The sequence below is a fragment of the Balaenoptera musculus genome, chromosome 11, assembly GCF_009873245.2.
Source record: "Balaenoptera musculus isolate JJ_BM4_2016_0621 chromosome 11, mBalMus1.pri.v3, whole genome shotgun sequence".
Classification (NCBI taxonomy): Eukaryota; Metazoa; Chordata; class Mammalia; order Artiodactyla; family Balaenopteridae; genus Balaenoptera; species Balaenoptera musculus.
The window spans coordinates 1,873,196-1,893,946 of record NC_045795.1 but is presented as its reverse complement, the minus strand read 5'-3'; the positions used below and the strand labels follow the sequence as shown (position 1 = coordinate 1,893,946).

At 54.8% G+C, this 20,751-nt stretch overlaps 2 protein-coding genes across 2 annotated transcripts in view; one reads left to right on the top strand and one right to left on the bottom strand.

Moving 5' to 3' along the window:
- Positions 1-4,419: 4,419 nt before the first annotated feature.
- Positions 4,420-18,983, bottom strand: WRNIP1 (WRN helicase interacting protein 1). Its single transcript, XM_036868086.1, has 7 exons — positions 18,076-18,983; positions 16,035-16,226; positions 15,355-15,596; positions 9,509-9,738; positions 6,853-7,008; positions 5,681-5,760; positions 4,420-5,125 (listed from the first exon to the last, which is right to left on the bottom strand). Exons 1-7 carry the CDS (start codon positions 18,814-18,816, stop codon positions 4,850-4,852), a joined length of 1,917 nt encoding a protein of 638 aa, XP_036723981.1. The 5' UTR covers positions 18,817-18,983; the 3' UTR covers positions 4,420-4,849.
- The window catches only part of MYLK4 (myosin light chain kinase family member 4), a 91,366-nt gene continuing 89,196 nt past the window's right edge, over positions 18,582-20,751 (top strand). Inside the window, exon 1 of the mRNA XM_036868089.1 lies at positions 18,582-18,711. The gene's annotated coding sequence lies outside the window, so the exon portion shown is untranslated. The remainder of the gene's footprint in view (positions 18,712-20,751) is intronic.

The window sequence follows — 20,751 nt, the reverse complement described above, 5'->3', positions numbered from 1 at the left end:
TGATGTTGCTTCCAATTCTCTCACACACATTGGAAAAAATACCCCAAAGACGTATACTAAAAAGCTAGCAGTGGTTACTGTTGAGAAGAAAAATTAAAGTTGACTTTTATTATTGTTTTTCTGTGTGGTTTCTTCTGGTTTTGGCTGCACCTCCTCTCGTACCTTTTTGGCAACGGTCACGTTACTTTTGTAACCTGACAGTTAAATAGTAAGCTTTTTAAAAACCTGGTGATTGGCCCATGAGGTTAGCTACAAACGCTGAACCAGTCTTGGCTGAGTGGGGTCACGGGCACCAGGCGGCCGCTGTGCTGAGACCGGCCGTCGCGGTGGAGCCCGCCTCCTGGTGGACACACACGTCGAGCGAGGGCAGGCCTCCCCTGTCAGACACCGACATAAATGTCTCAGTGACAGTTTATTCACTCATTTTGTCAGTCAACAAATACACACTGACCACCTTCTAAGGGCCAAGCATGGTGGGGATATAAAACCAAATTTAAATACTGTTTATACTAATGACGTTTATAATAAAATCATGTTGAGGAATACGGCTTCTGCCTGCTTTTGTTCGAGGTTTTTGTCTCCACCTTGGTCCTATTCCTCGGAGACTAGTACGTTTCCCTCCACGCTGTTACTGAGAAGGGCGGATTTTTCTTGGTACATTTCCTGATTACAATTATAGGCCAGAAGCTACTGATTTTCATATACTGTTTACATCTGACCATTTTCCTGGTCCTATTATTAGTTTTCTCAAGGTCCACAATCAGGCGGAACCTTGTTTCGTCTAAGACGTGGTCGCTACACGCCTGGGCTCAGAGATCCGTCCGCTCTAGGCGTGCCCGCCCCGCCGGCCCTCCGGAGCCGCGCTCCACCCCTTCCGTCCTGCTTTTCAACCAGGGGGCACCTGGCAGGTGCTGCAACGGGGGCACCAGCGGGGCACGGGGTAGGAGCGAGGGTCAGGCACTCACCTCCTTCTCCCACCCTCCCCCCACTCCTGCCAGGACGTGCAGCGGAGGCTGAGTCCCCCCTGACCCCACGCCATCTACGTAAGGCCTCCCCACTCTGGTCAAAGGCCAGGCCTTGAGTCCCTACGGTTGTGAGCTGCAAACCTTAATTATCCTGAATCCTAGTCAAGGCGATGGACTGAACCCGTGTCTCACTGCATGTCTTCCCAAGCGCCCGCCAACTGTGCAGTGAAGGGATCGTACGCCGGAGACACAGCAGCACGGTGCTGAGCCCGGGGAGAGGATGGGCGCCTGGCAACGCACTTGGCAGGTCCCAGCGGAGACAACAAGAACCCGCCTCGTTCATGCGGCAGGCGTCTCCAGGGCTCCAACGGCAGTGGTCATCCTCTCCCACTCCAGGAGGATCTCCGAACTGGACCCCAGATAGAGCTGGGGGCCTGGGTCCCACTTCACACGCAGAGATCAAGGGGACATACACACACACACACACAACACACACACACACACACTGCTCGCTGGGAGACGCCTGCCCACATGGCACCTAGAACGCAGGGAGCAGACTTTTCTCCACTTGGCGAGAGAACAGAAGAGGTTCTCTGGGGCTCTAACCAGCCCAAGAGGAAAAGCCCTGAAGACCCTGGCTTCCAGGGTTTCCAACAAATGGCTCCTTGAGGATCAAAGTCACACCCCGTGCCCCGTCCCCGCCCCATGCTCCGAGCTTCCAATCTGCTCTTGAGCTGAACGGGAGCACCTAACCCGGGGTTGCTGGACATCTGAGGAAGAGGCCAAAACGAACAGAAAAAACAACCGTGGAAGGAAAGAGAACATACAGGGAGAAAATTAAAAACAAATTTAATATCCTCAGGGAGATAAGATAAGTAATCACCAAACACACACAGGCTACAACAAAAAAAAGGACATTACCAAAAAAGTGAGCTCTCGGAAATTTATAACATGATGATGGCAAAGAGGAAAAATAAAGTTGAGGAACTCTCTCAGGGAGTAGAGCAAAAAGACAAAGGATGGAAAATAAGGAGGAAAGAAACATATACAACCTCCAGAGGGCCAAGCTCCAGAGGCTATTCCAGAAAGACGGACCAGAGAAAGTGCAGGTGAGAAGAATCCACAGGTGAGAGAGGGCCTCTGCATCCGAGGCCCCCCCTTTATGAGCTGGGTGGTCCAGGGCAAGTTACCCAACCTTTCTGTGCCCCAGCCTCCTTATCCCGAAAATGTGAATAATGGTACTTAGTTTACTGGGTTATTACGAGGATTCAAATAAGTAGTCCCTGCAAAGCGCTAAGAACCAAGCTGGTACATATCATGACCTCAGTAAGCGAAAGCCATGGCCAGCTCCTCTTTCACACATACACGCCACACACGACCTGTCACCAAATTTTATTGGCTCGTCCTTCAAGCGCCCTCATGACCAGACCAGCCAGCCTTACCATCTCCGCCACCACCGCTCGCGCACCAGCACCTCCCAGGCTTCGCAGATGCCGCCTGGCCCTTGGCCGCCCCTCCTCCCTTCCGTCCTGTCTCCGGGCCACAGCACAGGTGACCCTCAAGACACCTAAGTCCCACCACGTCACTCCTTTGCTAGATACCCCAAGTAAAAGCCAAGTCTCCCACGACCAAGAAGGCTCCACACCATCTTCTCCTGACGACGCTCACTACCTCTGCTCCTCCACGTGCCGGACGGCCTCACCGGACACACTCCCCCTCTCGTTCTCGCGGAGGTCTGCTTGGCCACCCGAACATCTGGACCACACCCCCTCTTGTCTACGTCCATCCCGGGGCAGTACTTCTTCCTTAGCACTCATCCCGTTGCCATATTGAAATGCTCTTTTCCACGCCGTTTCACGAGCACAGGATTGTTGTCTGTTGTTGTTGTTTGTTCACTTATGTTCCCAACGAGAGCCCAGTGTGAGGCAGGCACTCAGTGTTTACTGAATGAAAAGAATAGAAACTTTCCCAGAACTCAAAGACCTGAGCTTCCAGATTGAAAGACTCCACCAAATGCCCAGGAAAATCATCGCAAACTTTCCGACCCCAGGAACAGAGAGAGAAGATTCGCTCAGCCTGCAGAGGTCAAACTTCTCGACAGCAACGTGGGCAAGAGGAAGGCAACTGGCAAACGCTGTCCAACCTAGAACTTATTCCCAAACCATCAGGCGAGTCTGAAGGTAGAGTAAGAGCACTTCCGGGCTCTCAAGGTCTAAAATCATCTTGCCTTCCAGGCGTCCACGCTCCTTAAAGCGACTGCAGGATCTGCACCACCGGAGCAGGGAGAGCACAGGATCCCGAGGTCAGATGTGACACCCGGATGGAGCAAAGGTGCCCAGGATGGATCACACTGCGGGGTAGACCACCGACAGACGAGTAGATGGTAGTGTCCTCGGGGAAATGGGTGCCAAATGGCTAGGAAGGAGTTGGAGAAGAATCAGTGAAACGGAGCAGGACCCTAGGGTCCTTCCCCCCATGTCCTCAGCCTGCCTTTTGCCTGTGGAAAAACTTTAGGCAAAGAATAAGTTTAATCAGAGAAGTGAGAAAATGCAGAAACAGAGAAAAGCGGTCAAACAGGACAATAGTTTAGTCATTAAGCATAGTCAAGGCCCTTTAGTTCCTCAAGGGCCACAGATCGTATTCTGAGCCACATCCTGGGAGCCGTCTCGTAGACACTGAAACCCCACCAGGTGGAAGAAGTGAACTACATGATGACCAGGCTGTAGCCATGACACAAGCTGCCACAGTTCTGAGAACCGGCCTCAAGGAAACGGGAACCAACCGACCCTGGAACTGAAGACTAACTGCACTTAATCAAGACGACGCTGGTCAGAGCACCGCATGGCCGACATCAAGATGCCTGTCAGAGCTGCCTGTGCTGTTTCTGCGTGTAGCCACCTCCCTCCACCTATAGAAGCCCTTGCACCCTGTCAGGGGTGCCTCGGCCTCTGGACACGAGTTCACCCTCCCCCCACCCCGGCTGCCGGCATCCAAAATAAAGCAAACTTTCCTTTCCACCAACCCGGCCTCTTTATTGGCTTTTGCACAGCGGGCAGCTGGACCCCACTTTTGGTTACATCAGCAGTAGATACAAAGGAAGCGAAGCTCTGGATGTGTGTGTGTGATGTGTGTGTGTGTGTGTGTGTGTGTGCGCATGCGGGGGCATATTCAGCTTTAGCAAACACAGAGGCAAAACCGGATATATCATTTAGAAACACGGGGCTTCAAGAGTCTGGAGAAGTGGGGAGGCCCGGGACGGGAGCTGCTGATTCTTTCAGAAGCCATTTACAATCCTTCAAAATGGTTAAAAGTTAATTTTCGAAAGATACACGGACTTCCAAACTTTCCAACGTCACCTATGAAAATTTTTCTTTCACAGTGCTTACCTATCAAAATGTGATGGTGACAGATGTTGGTACCTTGGATCCCAGGTGGAAAAACAGGCAAGAATTGAAGTACTTTGAAATAGTTTTATTGGCTTATAAGACCTTTGCATATAAAAAAAATACCCAAAACACTATGCAGTATTAAATCACAATTACATTTTTTTACCAATTGAAACTACCCAGAATATCCATTTTTTAAAGGAAAAAAACCCTACAGAACTGAATTCTGAAATGACACTATGACTTAAATACTATGACAAAATAGGTCATCCCTCGTAACGTTAATTCATTGCACAAAGCTGCCAGACCGTTTCATGAGCATAACGTCGCACAAAGTGCAAACGAACACAATTTCGACGCCACACGTTCGGCTGAAGGAACCGTGCCCCCCCGCAGGAACGCTTACACCGCTGGCACGAAAGGTCGGCCTGCTGTGACTCCCGCCAGGCCGCCCACCCGGCGATCCAGGGCCTCCCCCGGCCCGGCCCAGCCTCCGAGTCAGCACCGCCGCTGCTTAAAGAAATCCACGCCCCTCAGTTCTTCGGGCAGGTAGTCCTGGTCCACGGGCTCGCTGTGCACGGGGTTGTACTTGTAGCCCTGGCCGTAGCCTAGGTCCTTCATGAGCCTGGTGGGCGCGTTGCGCAGGTGCAGGGGGACGGGGGGCAGGGGCCCCTGGTGGCTCCGCAGGCAGGCCTTGACGTTGCTGTAGGCGCTGTACACCTCGACAGACTTCGGGGCTCGGGCCAAGTAGACGACGCACTGGGCCAGGAGCACCTGGGCGAGAGGGCACCACGGTCACGGAGGCGCCGCCTCTGGTTAGTTCTGAGAAGAGCCCCCCGCCCCCATCCCCGCCCCCAGGCTTTTACTCCCCCGCTTTGCCCACAGTCTGGATCACCTAGGACAGAAAGAAGACATTCCTGCTTGAGGCGAGAGGCTGAACCAGACCACTGGTTTTCTTTTCTTTTCTTTTTTTTTAAACTGAAAGAACTTTTTATTATATGAAATTTTTCCTGAAACCCGAATATATAAAGCTAAGCAGGAGCTGCTCTGTTTGTGGGTGAACTTGCAGAGATGTCCTGTTCGGCTCCTCTGACACTTCCGTCCCCAGGAAACCCTGGGCACCTCCTCGGCACTCAGGACTCCCCCAGTTTGAACACATGACCCTGCTGACACCCGAGGTCCCCTCTCTAGAGTCTTAAGCTTCTAAGATGCGAGTGAGAAAGCCAAGCAGCTTCTTCAGTGGCCCAGGCACCCATGGTGAGGGACCACAAACGGACACAGCGTGAGAGCAAGGGACCGATTTGCAAAGAACGGAGCGGGTTCCCTTACCTCGCACTCGGGCATGCCTATAAAGTGACAGCCTTGGTAGGCAGCAACTGCTTGTGTTAATGCAGATGGGTCGGCCAGACCTGCCACACACACAGAGACAAAGGCACGTGTGAGTCATAACGCACACCCCCATCCTGACCCATCACTGCCTGCAGACTTTGACCAAAAAATCCACTCAGCAAAATCTGATCTCGTTAGCTTACTGGAGATATTTACTGAGTGGTTACTGCGCAGTGTCAAGAACTGTCTCCTCATGGATAAAAACTCTGCATCTGGTAGGAAAAACAGGAGACTACGTACAACCCACATAAGGAGCAGAGGCCATGGAGACAGTCACAAGGATGGACACGTTAAAAGCAGAACATCTACTAATACCAAAGAAAGGTAAATCTTTCTGGTCGTTTTCTTTAAATAGTGTCCAGAATCTTCCATCTCTTTCTCAGGAGCTGCCTGATGGAACCAGAACACCTGACTGCAAAGCAAATTTAACATGTTTCTTTTATTTCAACACAGGCACCTCAGAGATATTGTGGGTTTGGTTCTAGACCACTGCAATAAAGCGAATATGGCAATAAAGCAAGTCGCATGAAATCTTTGGTTTCCCAGTGCGTATAAAGGTTATGTTTACACTCTACCGTCACCAACAGCATTATGTCTAAAAATACTTTATTGCTAAAAAAATGCTAACCATCATCTGAGCCTTCAGTGAGCCAATCTTTTTGTAGTAGTGGCATCAAAGATGACTTATCACTATCTCCATAACAAAAATAAAACGGAGACGAAGAAGTGTGAAATATCACGAGAATTACCGAAGTGCGACAGAGACACCACGGGAGCAGCTGCTGTGGGAAAAAGGGTGCTGCCAGACCCGCTTGACACAGGGTTGCCGCAAACCTTCGCTTCGTAAAAAACGCACTGTCTGTGACATGCAGCAAAGTGCAGATGATATGAGGGGGCCTGTCCTCCTGCGCGGTCCCCACCGCGGAGGAAGCAGAAGACGGTGACTCTGGGAGACCAACACCCCGAGCACAGCCCCCCAGGAACAAGCGGCTGTGCTCACCCTGCCCCTCCTCCTCCTCCTCACCTGCCCCGCACCTGCCCCGCACGGAGCCAGGAGGTTCCCAGGCCGCAAGGCAGCAGCACCCCTGGGCCCCGGGCCCCCCGTCACTCACCCACGTCCTCGCTGGCAAACCTCACGAGCCGCCGGGCCACGTACAGCGGGTCCTCGCCCCCCTCCAGCATGCGCCCCAGCCAGTAGAGGGAGGCGCTCGGGTCCGAGCCCCGCATGGACTTGTGCAGCGCGGAGATGCAGTTGTAATGCTCCTCTCCTGGACACCAAAGGGCACCGCTCAGCCTCGGCGGGACGCGGGACCCGCCGCTCACACGCCATCCGGGCCGCACGCTGCTCTCCCCTCCCCCGGCCGACTTCAAGGAAGCCTGCACTAGTGAGGGGCCCAGGAAGGCCTGAGGAGAGCGAGGTTTGACAGCCGCCCTCCAGCTGCCCGGCGACCGGTGTGGGACGCCGAGCCTGGATGTGGGCAGGAGGGCCGGCAGCGCAGGCTCGGCCAACCCGCGGACACGGAGGGCGCAGGAGAGCTCCCCTCCGCTCGCCTCGTCGACTGTGAGCGACGAGACGGCCCTGAGCCTCCCCCGCTGCAAAGGTCCTTGGCTCTCACGCTTTTACTAGGTCCACGATGAAGGTAACACGGTCGAGGCCACGGGCTCTGGAGCCAGGCGGCCTGGGTTTAAATGCCAAGCGCACCGGCCACGTGACCGTGGGCAAGTCTGACCGCGTCTGTGTCTTGGTCCCTCATCTGTAAAATGGGTGCAAGACCGGCTAGCTCACGGGCTGACTAATAACGTTCGCCAGGCACAGAGCAAGCCCTGTAGGAACGTGCGTGGTTAGATATTCTATGCTAGCTTCTATTTTTGCTTTTATCATACACCACTTTATAGCCTAGAATTCCACACTATTTGTGTAGAACCTCCACCTCAATGCAGGGCAGAGAACTTTTCTCATTTGGAAACCTCTTCACTCTGACACAGAAATATCTGAGCTGTCTACCAAATCCCACAGGTGGGTAACTATATGCTAGATGACATGAAAAGAAATAATTAAAATCCTGGGGGTGGCGGTCTTTGTCTCAGCAGAGTTACAAAAAAGGCCAAGAGTACCAGCGAGCAGGTTCCCAGGGCGAGGCCTCTATCCTCCGTATTTATGGAACAAAGCCTGTGAGAGGATGATTCTCTGGGATCTGAAGTGCATTTGTGTCCGCCGACCCACTGTGGCTGGGGATGTGACAGCGGGGGCGGCACGAAGGGGAAGGCTTCTAGAACGTGCGGGTTCTCAAGGCCTGGCCCAGGCGGGCAGCACACAGCTGCGGAGGACAGGGGTCCCCGTCACGTGTGGCTCCCCCTGATGGAACGGGACCCCGAGAGGCCGGAACCAGCATGTATGTGTGTGTGCATGTGTGTGTGTGTGCGCGCGCACACATACGTGCTGCAGGGTGAGGCTGGTGACCGTGGGGTGGGCTGGTGTGCAGGCAGCACCGACACGGGGGAAGGTCCTGTCCTCGGAATCCGTCAGACTTGGATTTGAGGATGAGTTTTAGCACTTGCTTTGTGAACTTAGGCTTTGCCATCTGTAAAGTGGGGTAACATTAATAGTTACCTACCGCCTAAGGTTGTTTTGAAAATTACAAAACAAACTTCCACGTTAGCTACCATTATGTTAGATGGCAGCTCTCTGGTTTTTAGCTGACGGTCTGATGACACGTGAGAGCAGTTCCAGTGGGTCCCGTCAGAATGAAGCATCACCTTAGGACAACCACAAGGGAGAAAGACCAGAGCCCCCAGAAACAACGGGAGTCCAGCACGTGGGCGTTATTTCTACCTCTGGAAATCTTACATTGCGTTCACATCTCCAATCCTTGCACTTGGCCAAAGCGAAGCAATGCTCTACACCCAGAACGTTTTACTGTTCAGATTTTCTGAGCATTCATACAACGTCGGGGCACAAAGTGCTGGGGGCTGAGATGCCTGGGCTGCATCGGGACGCAGACAGGAGCGGCCGTGACAGGCTCCCAGCATGTCCTCAGTGCCCCCGTCGGCTGAGGCGCTTCCCAGGGGCCACACGGCCCGCTCGGTGCCCTCATCAGGAGGCCATGCCCGGAACCAGTCGTTGCCAAGCTTCCCCCACGCCCCGCCCCGGCCAGTAGGAGGAGCTTCCATCACCAAGAAGCACCTGGAAACACTGCAGACACGGCACGCAGAGTGACAGCTCGAGCCATCAGCTTCCTTTCAAAGGTGTAGAAATCTACTCCAGCTCCTGCCGTGTGACTGCCGAGAATCACACAGACCCAAGTCTACCCTACAGCCTCATCTGCAGCAGACTCTCTTCAGCACCCGCGTCTTTTATAAAAAGACACAAACGTGCTGTGCTTACGACATTTAATATTGCCAAGTCAGGAATTTAATAAAAGCTGGTATCATATTTGGTATCTGTAAATACGGTTCTATGAAAACAGATACATACACACGTCAACTTTAATTTTTTAAAAAACTACTATGAAATGAAAGCACCAAGTTCGATGTAAACTTAATTTTTCGCAGAGACTCTAAGAATTAAGGATTCTACCTCTCACTGAGCTACTGGAAGCAGAGGCGCACCCAACTTCCCGCAGTCTCACACCCGCTCTCATCAGGGCCGTCCTGCTCTGCACCCGAGCAATCGGGAGGCAGGCCTGCGACACGGGGCTCTGGGCGGGAGGCGCCTCTGTGACCGACGCGGAGCTGCCCGGGGGCCGCACGGCTCGGGCGGTCACTCACCTGCTCGGTCGTACAGGATGTGAGAGCGCTGGAGGCCTTCCTTCACGTCGCCCTCGGTGACCAGCACGCGGCTGGGAGGGTAGCTCTGCCCGCTCTTCTTCCCGAACGCCTTCCTGGCGCTCAGCCTGGCCAGCACCGCCAGCTGCAGCCCGTTCAGTCCGGCCCGCGCGTCCCCGTCGCTCAGGCGGGCCAGCGTGTCCACCGCCTTGTCCTCTATGAGCACGGAGGGCCTGCAACACCAGCGGGAGTGCGTCACACTCGGGGGACACGCTCACCCCGCAGCGCTCTGTGACCTTCTGTCCCCGCAAGGCCACTAACGAGCCACCCGAGGTTCCAGCCTCTGCCCTGGATCCCAAACCACTGTGTTAAAGCGGGTCCACGGTGTCACGCGGGTTGGCGTCAAGACTGGGAACTGCCTCGCCCTGGAGTCGCGAGGTGATTTCACTGGACGCTCTGCCCTCTGCATCTGCGGGTTCCGCATCCACGGATTCAACCGGCCTCAGATGGAAAACGTCAGGGGGAAAGATTCCAGATAGTTCCAAAAGGCACAGCTTGAATCTGCTGCACACCAACAACTATTTACAAAGCACTCACAACATATTTACAACGATCTACGTGTCATTTACATCGTGTTAGGTATTATAAGTCCTCTAGAGATGATCTGAAGCGTACGGATGTGCTCAGGTCCTATGCAAACACTACGCCGTTTTACGGAAGGGACCTGAGCGTCCGCCACCCTCGGATTTTGGTATCTGTTGGGGCAGGGGCCCTGGAACCATTCCCCCGCAGATATTGAGTGACAACTGCATAAGCACACACATGTCCCTTATTTTACAAACAACCCACCAGGTCCCCAGTCCCTCTGGGCACAGCAGGACCCAGAAGCAGGGATCTGGGATTTAGGCCTGGGGCACGCTGCCACGGGGGTACTAAACCCATGCGGACCTTCGTAAAGGAGGTCTAACTGTGACTCCTTTTCGAGTCTAACTGAACTACTTTTCCTATTCCCAGTCTAGTTACACGAGATATGTGACACGTTTAGTTACATAGAGGGGTCTTATTCCTTCCGGCTAGGTGCCAGCTGCACATGTGCAAAGCAAAAAATAATCGTCCAAAGTTACAGCTCACCCATGTCATCGTCAACCTTCATCAGCTGCTTGGAAAACAACTCCTAGGCATCCACTGGGCTGGGCCAAGGCGGGGAGTGGGAGGTGGCCACAAAAGGGGCCTAGCTTGTCTACGGAGGTCCACGCAGAGTTCCTGACCACACACCCACCCCCCACCTCGCTTTGGGGAACAGCCTGAACAACCCCAATCTGCACCTCACTCCCTGACGATCCCAAACCACTGCTCTCACTCACCTCCCTGCTCCCTCACCGAAGCCAAGCCTTCCGGGGACCGCCTCCCACCCCAGGGATTAGCTGCGCTGTGAACGACTCTTCCAGGACTCCTGACAGCCGCCTGGGCCCCAGAGCTGTGGGAAGAGCCTACAGGCCCACCCTCTTCCCTTCCTGATCAGACACCACACACACCGAGGCCGCCTCACTGGCTCTTTGTAAAGCTGACGGCCCGTTTCTGAAGCAGATTTTTGATGCCTTGGAAAAAACTAGACAACCCACACTAAAGAGAATGTGCTGCACGGGCCCACATCAGAGGGGGTGTCGCAGCCCAGGTATGCCTAAAAGGAGGGTAGTCGGGGCTCGGTGACGGCACATCATCTGTGTGTATACGCGTGTGCATGTGTATGTCTATGCGTGTGCACGCGTGTGTATGCGTGTACACATGTGTATATGTGTACTTGTATACATGTATGTGTACGTGTGTGTGTACATGTGTGTGTGTATACACGTGTGTGTGTGTTTGGGGGGGGCAGAGAGACCCAAACGGCCTGAACATCTCATCTCAGAACTACTAAAAGCAACGCTTTCCACCCCCTTGGAAGGCTTCCTAGCAACAAAGAGCCCGCAGGGCCATCTGCAGGAGGAAAGTGATGGAGCCGGAACCCTGGGTGAGCGTCACCTGGAGCGGGCCATTTGGTGGTGACACGCCGTCTCTCCATCCCCCCGCCACTGCCGGGGCCGCGAGGATTGGAATTACGTTTCATTCTTCACGCCCAGTGCCTGGCGGACGTCAGGCACTCCACATCTGCACAACGAATGGACTAACTTCAATTTCCCCACAATCTCAGAGTGAAACATGTATTTTTAAACATGGTGACATATGGAAAGTACAAAAAAACCAAAAACATAAAAACCCCTTATCTGCACCACCTAGAGAACAACAGCTGCCAGGTCATGTGCTGAATTTCCTCTATGGGCCATCCACCCACGTCACTATCAACCTCACTGAACCTGGGTAGTGTGACCTGGGGTTCCGGACATACTGGGTGGCAGGTAGAACCTTCTGAACATCTCGTGAATTTCTATCCTATAAATATCCAGTCTAGTTTTTAAAACAAAATTGGGGTCATACCATATAGCGTTTGCAACCTTACTAACAAAAAATATAATTTTGAAATACAAGCAAGTTACTCAGAACTCTGAATATTACTTTTTCACCAAATGGGATTATAAAAAATGCAAACACTAGCGACAAAGGGGTGACGTCACCTGTTGCTCTGCCACCTGCAGGTCAGGGCTCTGGTGCACGTACCTCCCTCCTGTGTGACGGTCCACCGGAGGCACCGAGAGGCGTGAAGTGCTTGGGGGCAGAGAACAGACAGGTGGGTGCTCTCCCAGCCCAGTCCTCCCGCGCTGCCACGCCTCCTCACGGGCCTCGCTCGTGCTGAGAGAAGCCGACGAGCAGACTGTGATTAGCCTTTAAAACTGGGGATGGGTTCTGCGTGGTGGAAAAGGAAATCCTTCCTTCGCTGTTTAGACTCTTAACCAAAGTCCACCCCGTTCCACTGTCATCCCATCCGTCAGGCCTGGAGTCGGGGGGGACGGGAGGGCGCCCACCCCGGCCCCCAGTGCTCCACACCCCCTGCCATGCGAGCCACACTCCAATTTCAGCCCCGTCCAAAATGAATCTTTTTAAACACAAACAAATCTGTCAGCACCTGGGCTCCACTAGCCAAGGTGCCACTCGGGACGGTCACGCGCTAAGTCTCTGTTGGGAACTTGCCGCCAGGATTGCTGCACAGGACGCGGCTGGAGGTCCCGGCCCCCGCCAGCCCATCCCGACCCCCGCTGCCACCAGCCAGCTTCCGAAGAGGAATAAACGCGCCAAAACACCTTGAGATCTCAGGAGAGGGAACGGAGGAGGGTCACGCGAGAACAGAGGCAGGGACGCGGGCACTGCCCCTGGCAAAACTCCGCGACAAGGACAGTACTCCGGCTCCAGAGAGTTTAAGGCTATTGTAAAACGGAAGCGTCCACTTTTACAATGTTTCTCATTTGCAAGTAACTTTCCAAAGTCATCAAAGAATTAACTGAGGCGCAAGCTACCTTGGGGATAGAGTGCCTGAAATCGCACAGCATCCCACAGAGAAATAAGCAGTAGTCAGTAAATTATATCGTTATACCGTGATTTAAAAAACTGTCCCATAATAAGGGAAAAAATGGTTTAAGTGCACTGGGAAAGATCACATTCCAAAATAATGAGACCCAGAGAGGGAGGAAGTGACAGCCTCGTCCTCTAGCTGGAGAGCAGCATGTGGTCTGAGCCGGAACCTGGGCGCGTGCAGCAAGGCCAGCTCCCTCCTTCCCTCTTTCCTTCCAAGGCCTGCATCTTTCTGCACCTTGTTTTCCTGCTATCTAGAGGATTCTACGGCTGGATGTCTAAGCTGCAGGAGGAGTGAAGTAAGTGAAAACACGCCTGTTATTTCATGCAGAACAGAAGCACATACGTGGCTCGGTTAACCGCTCCCTGAATGACAAAACAACGCTCTGTGACTCTCTCTAAGGAAAAGGAACAAGCCACGGTCAGGGTAACAAGAGCGACGTGTGTCACGTTACAGAGAACTTTCCTAAAATCCAGGTGTGTGGCTCTCAGCACAGATTTAACGACTCCACAGCCTCCAGGGCCTGACCCCGGGCACATGCCTTTTCAAACTGTATCCCTGGTAAGTGTGACACGCAGATCTGGTCAAAAGACACAACTGCTAAATTACGGATGGAAGCCTTTGGTTCCTAATCCTTTACAAATTAATACAGTCTGCCTGGACACGAAGAAGCACAGAGAAAGGTTAGAATGTTAGTACTCACCAGTAGCACTTTCACTCAGTACCAAGGAGGTACTAAGTAACTCCTTGAACTTCAGGCTCCTTCTTCTAACTGGGTTAGAAGCACGCTTTCAAAATCCAGCTCCATCATTCAAGCTGTGTGATCTGGGGCACATGACTCGGCCTTTTTGTGTCTCAGCCTCCTGAGCAAATGACCTGTGACGTCTCCCAACTTAACTTCTCGTCAGAACTGCTAACAAGCAGACCCACGAATTAAGCCTGATACTCTTCCCTCTGCCTGCTGCTCTGGTCCTCATTCCACTTAAACTATGGCACGGCAGTGATGGGGCGAGGGAACAACCTGACAGTCATCCCACGAAATACTGATGCGAATAAAATAAATAAATTACCCTAGATAAACAAAAACGTGGGATAGAAAGTTGTAGACATATAACGACAACCAGTACATGCACGAAAAACACAAACGCGAAAGTCAGGATTTTTCTCCCTCTCAATTTCCCTTGATCACTCGCTTCCGTGAGTCCGCAGTGGACGTGCTGCTTGGCGGAAAGCCAGAGTGGGCGCGCAGAGCGGTCAGCAGCCCTGCAGACCCCGGCGCACGCCCCGCACGTAGAGGCCCCTCCTGGAGCTCCCACCGCGGGTGGCGGTCCCGCCTCAGCTCTACCCTAAAGCCACGCGACCTGGTGCCGATAGGGTCCTCGGCCGTGTCCAGGGCTCTCACGAGGCACCACATAGCTCCTCCTGCGTCCAAGACAGGAGCGAGCGGCGGAGGCCGGACACACGGGGAGGGGCAGCTGAAACCTAAGCCCTGAGCCTAAAATTTGCTCTGTGCTTTAATCCTCACAGAAGAGCGGCTCCAGAGCAGTGGGGGTGAGGGCGGAGGCACCAGCCTCCCAGCGGATGGGCCTCGGCCCCCGGCGTTACGGCTGCTGACGCGGGACCCTGGGGCAGCTGAGGAATACGCCCTAATACAAATACGGGAAAACCTCTGACCCAAGTAACCCAGCCAATCATCCACGATACACACCCCGTGCATCACGCAGCTCTCACGATACAGAAGGAGATCGCCAAGAGGAAAGGGATGGCCTTTAATGCATCATTTTCAGTTAAAATTTCTTTACTTTCACGGAACTGAGTTTGACTTCTAGAGTGCTCAAAAATCATCCTAAAAAGACTAAAGGAGTTTCATGGTAATGTTTATATTAATTCTTAGTGTCTTAAAAAGAAAAAAAACTGCAGGAACAGGAAATTAGAATCTGAGCATAAACTTCAAAAGATTCGTAAGGTAAGTCTATCCTGTGAAGAAAATAATCAATAAGCCTTCTCATGGTCGGTCTTCCACGCTTCGGAAAAAAAGTGTGCTAGGAAAAGACCCACATCTGTCAGCACAAAAGCAAACACCCAAGTACTAAAGTAAGGGGCTAAGCAGTTAAAGCTGGAAGAACTACAGATAAGCCCACGATGGGCTCTAACTCGCATGTGAAAAGCCAGGAACCGGCTGCAGAGACAGAGCCAGCCTGTCTGCCTGTCTGTAACCCAGCACTTCCCTCCTCCGTCCCCGTCTCTCCTAGAAGGACGTTTCTCCATCCTGCCCCTCCAGCCCCAGCCGGGGATTCTCCGGGAGGTGCTGCCCCAGGGCCCTGCCAGAGTCGGAGTCACTTACTCAGAACCGCTGTTGCTGCCGTGGCTCAGAGGGTCGGCGGGGCGGCTGGAGTCCAGGACGTGGATCCCCAGGGAGTTGATCGCCCGCATCAAGAGAGTCACCACAGCCTCCACTGGAAGCTTCTCGAGAACGATAACCCGGCAGCGGCTCAGAAGAGCAGCGTTGACCTGGAAGGAGGGGTTCTCCGTGGTCGCCCCAATCAGCGTGACGGTTCCACACTCCACGTGAGGAAGAAACGTGTCCTGATCGTGGAGGAAAACAAAAGAAATTGACCCCAGTCGACAACCTGCAGGATCCTGGGTAAGTCGGCTGTTCCTTCCTTCTCCTAATTCTGAGTTCAGGATTAGGTTAGGAACTTAGACTGCTCACTGTGAGTCCTGATGTTTGAACATTTATGAAAATTGGAAGCTTGACCCAAAGTGGTTTTTCTGATATGTATGGCTCAGAGATATACCAACAATTTCATTTAGCAGATAGAGGAAGCATTTTCTGGTCAGCAAAAAAAACGCTAAGAAAAAGTGAGGACACAGGCATAAAGGAGAAGGGCTGAGGGTCTAGGCTTCTGCAGACGCAGAGCTATCATCACCCCCAGCCCCGAGCATTATGCAGCGACCTCACGGGCTTTACACTCACGTCAGCATTCACAAGGACCAAAAGAAAGTAGAAAGAAGCGCACATACCTGCTGGGACTTATTGAACCGATGAATCTCGTCAACAAAAAGGATGGTTTTCCTCTTGAAAAAGCGCTTCTCGTTCTGAGCTTGTTTGATGACGTCGCGCACGTCGGTTGTCTTGGCGCTGGTGGCCGACAACGTCACGAACCTCACGCTGTGTTTCTTGCTGTTGTTAGCTATGATGTGGGCCAGCGTGGTCTGCGACAGAGGGCAGAGCGTGGAAGCGGATGAGATGGAGAGACGCGCGCCCAGGCTGGCAGAGCAGCCGCGGCAGCGTCTACCCGCAGCCTGAACGCAGAGGCGCGCTCGGCAGCAGACACGATCGGAAACAGCCCAGCGCGCTTCCAAACGTGGAGAAGAGTGTTACGAAGGAAACAGGAAAGCAGCTGAAAGTTCGGCCGATCCTGATCTCCTCTCCTTCGTGTCTAACCTCATCTGATGCCTTCCTGGGCACGCTAAGATCTCTAGAATCCCCGGAAAGAGCGGCCACCTTGCGGCAGCAGAGCCTGGCGACAGTCGTGACCTCTCCCAGCCAAGAAAACAGCACCACCGACGGGTGAGGCGCAGACCCACGGGACTGGCTGGGCCACTTCCGGAAGCTCCGCAGGGCAGCTCGGAAGAGGAGAGCCAGCGCTTGAACTGAGAGACCAAGGACGACCCCCACCCCGTGGGACTGTCCACTGGGGACAGAGATGGAACAGCAGCACAGCGACCTGTCAGCGCTTCCCGGGAAGCGATGGAGAGACGCAGGGAAAGCGGTGCTCAGCGCCTGGCGCTTAACGGATGCTTGATAAACACACACACGCTATTATTAACTTTATTATTACTGCCAGCAGTGAAGTATAGCAGTTACGGATGGAGGTAAAGACAAACGGAAGACTGTGTCACGAGAGAGGCAAACCTGCTCCTGAATGAGTGGGCTGGGGGCGTCTGACTTTCTGAGAGTCACACAGCACCGTCAGGTACCGCGGCTGCCCCTCAGCGATCCCAGCCTACAGGCCACATCTGCTTGGCTCGTGGCCGCTGACCACCCACTACCCTGAGCAGCTCGGCCCACTGGCTCTCTTGCCAGGCATCTGCTGTGAGCTCCCCACCACAGGGGCGTTTTTCTTGCCATCTGCCCCTACGTCCTCCACCTGATTAGCTGTCCTGACCGTCTTAAGAGCTCTAGGGAATCGCTAAGAACGCTACCGCGCGGTGCCATGCTTCCTGAGTCAACTCTGATTGTTTCTGGCTGAAGAAAAGCTCCAGTGCAAACAAGAAAGCACACCACGAGCAGGACACACGCTAGGAACTGGAATAAACGGAGATGCGATTAAGCTGTGGGAGACGAAGCTGGAAAGAAAAACTGGAGAAAAATCGTAAAGGCCCTTGTGCACTGACGAGTCTGAACCCCACAGCTCTGAGCCCCTTCGCACCTCACCCTGGGCTTTGCTTTTCGCTCACTGGCGCTCCTTCTCCCCCCCCCCCCCTTTCCCTGAAGATAAGAAAATATGTATTTCAGCACCTCCTCGCTTTCTCTTTTATCCGTCCTAGCTCCTGTCTCCTTAGGGCTCCTTCCCAGTCTCCCCAGCGCTCTTCCAGTGACGCCAACATCCTAAGTGCCCTCCTCTGGGCTTGTGCCAGCCCCTAAGAAAGCACTGGCCACCGAGATGCACCGATGTTGCTTCTTTAAAGGACAAGCCATCCTAAGAACAGTTATGGAAACGGTGGATGAAGGCGGCTCGCAGGGGGAAGGAGTGAGTTCTCCCGTCAGTCCTGTTAAGCGAGCGCAGTCTCAAGTTTTGAAGAAGACTCGTCTGTTGAAAAAACCACCGGCTACAAGGAGCCGGAAGCAGCACAACAGAAATTCTACAATTCCCGACTGCAGGCTGCACACCTGACTCCACCCGCCCCCGGAACAGGACGGACCACGGCTCTGGGCGGCCCGCCGCGGGGGTCCCCCGATTCCCGCGCACCCCCCGCATTCAGGCACCTTCACCCTGGAAACGCCCGGAGAGCGCGCCTGCGGCCCGGGGGGCGCCGCGGGGCGAGCGGACGCGCTCACCTTGCCGCAGCCCGGCGGCCCCCACAGGATGAGCGAGGGCACCTCGTTGGCCTCGAGCAGCGAGCGCAGCAGCGTCTCGGGCCCCACGGCGCGGCCCTGCCCCACGAAGTCCTGCAGCGCGTCGGGCCGCATCGTGTCGGCCAGCGGCTTCCCCTCCAGCAGCTGCCGCACCTCCTCGGCCGCGGGGGCCCGGGCGTGCGGGCGGCCCCCCGGGGCCTCGAAAGCGGCGGCGGCGGCGTCCGCGTCCCAGCGGCCCGCGTCGTCCTCGCCGTCCGCGTCGCCCGCCGCCTCCTCCTCCTCCGGCGCCTCCGCCTCGTCCCAGCTCCGCGGGGACGCGCTGCCCGCCGCCGCCGCCGGCCGCTGCCCCGCGCCCTTCCCGCCGGGGCTGCCGGGCCGCGCCACCGGGAAGTCGGGGATGAGCCGCGCGCCGCTGGGCGTGGGCGGCGCGTCGTAGCTCTCTCGGCTCTCGGTCTCGCCGCCGTCGTCCGGCTCCTCGGCCTCGCCCTCGCTGCTCTCGGCCGCCGTCGGCGTGGCCGGCTGCTTGAGCGCCGAGCTCTCGGACGGCCGGCGCCGCTTGGCGCGGGGCGGCGCGGGCTCCGCGTGGCCCGCCGGGTGCAGCAGCAGGCAGCGGTCCAGGTGCGAGTTGATGTGCGCGGCGGGCATGGTCTGCTGGCACACGGGGCACTGCACCCGGTGCAGCTGCGCCAGGAACGGGTCGTCCTCGGGCCCTCTCACCTCCATGGCGGCCGCCGCGCTAGGCCCCGCGCCGCGCGACCCTCGCTCGGGGAGGCGGCAGGACGCGAGCGGGCCGGCGGAGGGCGCCGCTCATGCCTCACGTCCGGGCTGCCCGCGTCGGCCCGCCCTCGGCCGGCGGCCCCGGCGCCTCGCGCGGCGCGCCGGGAAGCGGAGTCCGCGGGCCCTCGCCCGGCAGCTGCTGGCAACGGCCCGCGCGGCCTGACGGGAAACGTAGTCCGCGGCCGCTCGCAACGGTTCGCGCGGCCTGTCGGGAAATGTAGTCCACGGAGGTTCGCCTGGCCGCCGTGGGCAACGGCTCGCGCGGCCTGTCGGGAAGTGTAGTCCGTGGACGTTCTCCCGGCTGCAGTGCGTTCCTTTCCGGCCGGGCTCGCGAGAGGCCAGCGGGTTGCGCGTGCGCAGGCCTATCCTCCGTGGACGGGGCGCCGGCGGAGCCGTGGAAACGCGCCGCGGCTGCGCGAGGGGAGTGGCTTTCCGCGCGTGGCGGAGGGCAGGGTGCGAAGGGCAGGGTGCGGAGGGCAGGGTGCGGAGGGCAGGGTGCGGAGAAATGGGAGAGACGCGGGACGCGCCGGCGGGGAGCTGTGTGGGGACGGAGCAAAGGGAACACGAAGATCCTCCCGAGTGGGAGTGTTCGCCTGGGCGGCGGCGGCGGCCAGAAATACGGAAAGAGATCCGCCCGTCCCAGATTGTTGGCCTTTTACCCCAAACGCGCGCTCACACACGTGGTGTCTCACGGCCGTTTTGTAGTTAAACGTTAGAAATGCGCGGGCATCTCGAGGCGGCGTTAGGCTCTGCCGCGCGCGCCGCCCCCGGGCCGAGGGACGTCGGGTTGAGACTCGCGAGGGGTCTGGCCTGGGGCGACGGGATGACCGTCTCTGGCACGCGTTCCTGCTTTTCTCTAAACTTCTTCAGAAATGTGACACAAACCTGCATTTTTGGTATTTAGAAGAAGAAAATAGAAGGGGAATGAAAACGAAAGTGAGACAATTTTAGAAAAGAAGGGACTTTCCTAAATGTTGACGAAACTGGGATGTTTATTTAATCTGCACAAGAACATCTCCTTGGAACTTACCCAAACGCAAACCCCTAAGGGTTAAATGAGCCTCTTCATATGAGATGATTTTACAAAAAGGAATGCCTCACAAAGAACTAGAATTAGGTAAAAGATGGTATAAAAGGAAAGGGCAAAGGAAGTGTTTTTGCAGTTGATACTGGTTGTGAAGCATGTGTCCCAACCTGCTGGCAAGTGTTGAGAGGACTGAAATCTGACTTTCTGATAGTTTTTCCAACTACGTATGTTAGGCTCAAAAGTAGCATTAGTAGAAAAGGTAAGTAAGAATGAGTTATGGAGTCTTTTATTGTTTGGCCATCATACAATTTGAAATGTAGGATCATGAGCTTTTATATAGCCTTTTACTTATCGCCCAGAGCATCCAGCCCCCGAACTTCACAAAAGCAAGTACTTTTGAGAAGAGGTTTGCGGGCGGGGAAAGAAATCTTCTCTCCTTGTCTTAGGGTTATTAGCTCGGGCCCTGTGAATTTAACTGACAAAAGACAGATTAAAAAGAAAAACAGACTGTTAACATTTGCAGCGCCCCTACACACGGAGTACCTGGTGATGGGCGGGGTTACGTAGCAATTTATCAAAAGAACAAAACATTTGTAGAGAAGCGACAAGACAAAGGAAAAGGACCTTGAGTTTAGGGCGGCAAATTGGGGGAAGGCAAATATATGGGAAACTGATGGGAGACAAGAACTAGTTAGTAAAGTTGGTTATGCAGATTCCTTCAGTGCCACCTCTGGGCTGATGAGGGTCTAGAGTTTTCTCCTGTGATTAACTTCTGCCCTTCCTGGTAGATGGGAGGGGGGGGACACACCTTTGCAAATTTATGTCCTGCTCTTAGGAAGTAGGAAGAGAGCAGA

Excerpts from the sequence above, each read along its gene's own strand:
- WRNIP1 (XM_036868086.1), bottom strand. The coding sequence starts at position 18,816 with ATGGAGGTGAGAGGGCCCGAGGACGACCCGTTCCTGGCGCAGCTGCAC. Across the intron at positions 15,597-16,034 it reads GGTTCAATAAGTCCCAGCAG|GACACGTTTCTTCCTCACGT; the intron begins GTATGTGCGCTT and ends CTCCACGATCAG. Across the intron at positions 9,739-15,354 it reads GGCAGCAACAGCGGTTCTGA|GCCCTCCGTGCTCATAGAGG; the intron begins GTAAGTGACTCC and ends CTGGTGTTGCAG.